General features: G+C 60.4%; 1 protein-coding gene across 3 annotated transcripts in view; it reads right to left on the minus strand.

Annotated features, from left to right (window-relative positions):
- Positions 1-3106, minus strand: part of POLRMT (polymerase (RNA) mitochondrial (DNA directed)) — a 14316-nt gene extending 11210 nt beyond the window's left edge. For 2 of the 3 annotated variants that reach the window (XM_012645465.1, XM_012645466.1), the window contains exons 1-3: positions 3005-3106; positions 2404-2502; positions 31-662 (exon numbers count right to left, since the gene is read on the minus strand). In XM_012645465.1, coding sequence (XP_012500919.1) covers positions 31-662; positions 2404-2502; positions 3005-3092 — 819 coding nt within the window. In that variant the 5' untranslated portion in view covers positions 3093-3106. The remainder of the gene's footprint in view (positions 1-30; positions 663-2403; positions 2503-3004) is intronic. The other variant, XM_012645467.1, reaches the window with a different exon arrangement.

The following is a 3106-nucleotide window of genomic DNA, read 5'->3' on the forward strand; positions in this document are numbered from 1 at the left end:
GGGTGGCCCATTCCCCTGGCTGCTGCTCACCTGTCGAGCCCAGCCGAGCATGATGGTGTTGTACATGGCGAGCGTGAGCAGCTGCTGCTTGCGGGGATTGCCGTGGTGGGCCACCAGCACGTGGTGGGCAAGGTGCAGGTGGTCAGTGAGCAGGCAACACTCAAAGAAGGCCAGGAGTGTCTGCTGCTGACCGGTGAGCTGTGCCTCCACCTCCCTGTCTGCCAGGGCCTGCTCCTCTTTGAGGCTCAGCTTCCGAGGGGCCTCCTGCAGTGCCTGGGCCAGCTGTTCCTCCAAGGGGGTCCCCTGCGCCCCACACCGCAGGGAGTCAGCTAGCTGCCCGCTCACCAGCCGGGGCTCCATCTGCAGGGGCTTGGGCTTCAGCTTCTCGGCCAGCTTCTGGGCCAGCCTCTGGGCCCGCACCTGCAGCTTCACCTCCAGCCGCTGCTTGCGTTTCTGCATGGTCTGCTTCTCCTTGTCCAGTTTCGCTGCCCAGCGGCCAAAGTGCTGAGGGGCAGCACCCTTGGCCCCCATCTGGGCCTTCCTGGGTGGCTGGAAGTTGCCGCCCCCACCGCCGCGTTCTGGGAGCCGAGCCACATCCACCTTGTTGACGGTCACCTCCGACACACTCTCAGCCTGCAGCTGCCGCACCCGCGCCTCGAGCACTGTGCAGGGGCAAAGGGTGAGGGTGTCAGAGGGACCCTGTGCTGGGCCAGGAGGTGGAGGCAGCTGATCTTCCCTGGTCGTGAGGCCTCAACCCCACGGACCTACTGGCAACTGCCTAACGTGTCTCCCTGCCAGCCACTGTCCCGACTTCCAGACACACACGCCCCACCACCTTCTCTGCACTCCACCCACGCCTCTAGACACTCAGAATCCCACACGAGCTCTGGCGGCCCCAAAACCTACTCCTCCACGTCTCCCCAATCACTGGCAGCTCTGTCCCCCCAGGTGCTCAGGCCAAGAGCCCCAGGGTGGCCGACAACTCTCTCTCCCTCCACATCTCACTTGTCCTCACTTGCTCTGGGCTCTACCTTCGAAATCCATCCAGGTGACCTGTCACCTCCCCACCCTCACCTCCCCCTGTTCTCTTGCTTGCTGGCGCCAGCCCTTTTGTCTTCACGGTCCCACCTCAGGGCCTTTACACGTGCCACCCTGACTGTGCACTGCTGATTTCCAGTCTCAATAAGCACCTGAGAGTTCACAGCCCTCCCTCCTGCCCTCTTCCTGCGCAGCATTCCACACACGCTCAACTCTGGGTATTTATGCTGGTTATGACCTGCAAAGTCGCTGCTGACACAGAGTCAGTGCAAACTGAACCCTGCTCCTAGGGGAAATACAGGGTTAAGGTCCTGTGGCCTAAGGTCACGTTTTTCTCAACCAATAAGTACATAACTCTGTTTTACGTGTTTTTGTCGACACCTTATTGAAAACCTACTGCTGATTTATTACCATCGAACTCACAGCCCACAGTTCACTCAGGCCTGAACGAAGCTCACCTAAGGGGCATCACTGCCCTACACACGGGGGCCACTTCAAACAGCAAAATCACCAACCAAAAAAACCCACAAAGACGGGAAACGCAGGGCACTAAACGAACCACAGAAAGGACCCTTGTTTGTGGGATGAGCTAAATGAGAAGGAAAGGCATCGAGGCATCAAGCTGGGCATCGTGGTCACACCTGTGGTCTCAGCTACTCGGGAGGTTGAGGCAGGAGGATCGCTTGAGCCCAGGGGTTGGAGGCTGCAGTGAGCTGTGATGATGCCACTGCACTCCAGCCTAGGTGACAGAGCTAGACGATGTCTCTAAAATAATTCGTCCTTTTTAAAGGCTCCCCTCCTCCCCGCCCCCGCCAGCTGTGGGACACGGGGTGTTGGGGGGTGAACCCGAGACATGGACAGGGTGGTGCGGAAGCACAGAGATGCCCCCACCTCCCTACGACACCGCCAGCCAGGCTAGGCTGGAGGTCTGGGACCACTCACGCCTGGGCCATCTACTGGACTCCATTAGGTGCCCAACTCGAGAACTGAGACAGGAAAACACGTCATTTCAGGGTTCAAATTCTGGCTCTGCATGTGCGGCCTCTCACGGCCTTGGGAGTCTCTCCAGACAGAACTGTGGGCCTCAACGCTCCCCCTGGGAATCGGGAGCAGCTGGTGGGTTCTGGGAAGGGGGGATTATGAGAGCTCCCAGAACCCCCTGGCACAGGACAGGGGCCCAGCAGCTGTGCAGGGGACACGGAACTCGCTGAGCAATGCCAAACGCTCTCTGTCATCCCTTCAGCCTCTCCTCAGAACCACTAGAGAGGCAGGCACTGCTGATACGGTCCCAGCCTCAGTTTCCTCTCCACACCACAAGGAGCCACTCCCTTCTGTTGGGGTCACAGGGAGGGGGGTGTGGCTCACCCTCCAGCAGCTCCACGTGGCCCCAGTCCTTCCGGAGGTCTTTCTCATGGGGGCTGGCGGAAGAGCTCCTCCTGGGGCCCAGGCCAACACCGAGGGTCCCTGTGGGAGAGACGAGGGAGGCTGAAGGGGGCCGGGAGGCAGAGGGGCTGAGGAGGGGGTCTTCACATGGACGGAAATCGCAGGGTCAAAGGGCAGAGAAGCCCTAACTTCAGCGGAAACTCCGTTGTCCTGGGTCTTTCATCGGAAAGAAACCAAAAGATCAAAGGGGGAAGGGGCTCCACACGCTGCGAAAATTAGGGCGCAGGGTAGAGGACAACTAAAGTACAGAGGGTTCAAAGGTCAAGAACCCTAAGTCCCAAACATGAGATCAGGACACTCTATAAGAAACCAAGAGTCAAAGGTCAAAGTGGCCTGTTGATCCCCGTCAGGAGAGCAGGGCGAAGGCGAGTGAAAGCGGGGCCGCGCCAGTGGGGTCCTCAGACATACAAAGGGCAAAGGTCGGGGGTAGCTGGATCCCAGGGGCGCCAAGAACCAAAGGTCACGGCCGCGGGGGAAGGAGCGGCGGCCGCGACGTCGTCCCTGGGCCGTTCCCTTGCGTTACCTTCCTCTGTTGGGAGGCCGCGGCGTCCGCAGGACTGCAGGACTCTCCCGAGCCCCGCCGCGCCGCGGCCCCAGCGTAGCGCCGACATACCGCACGCGGAAC

The sequence above is a fragment of the Propithecus coquereli genome, unplaced genomic scaffold (assembly GCF_000956105.1).
Source record: "Propithecus coquereli isolate 6110/MARCELLA unplaced genomic scaffold, Pcoq_1.0 Scaffold232, whole genome shotgun sequence".
Lineage (NCBI taxonomy): Eukaryota > Metazoa > Chordata > Mammalia > Primates > Indriidae > Propithecus > Propithecus coquereli.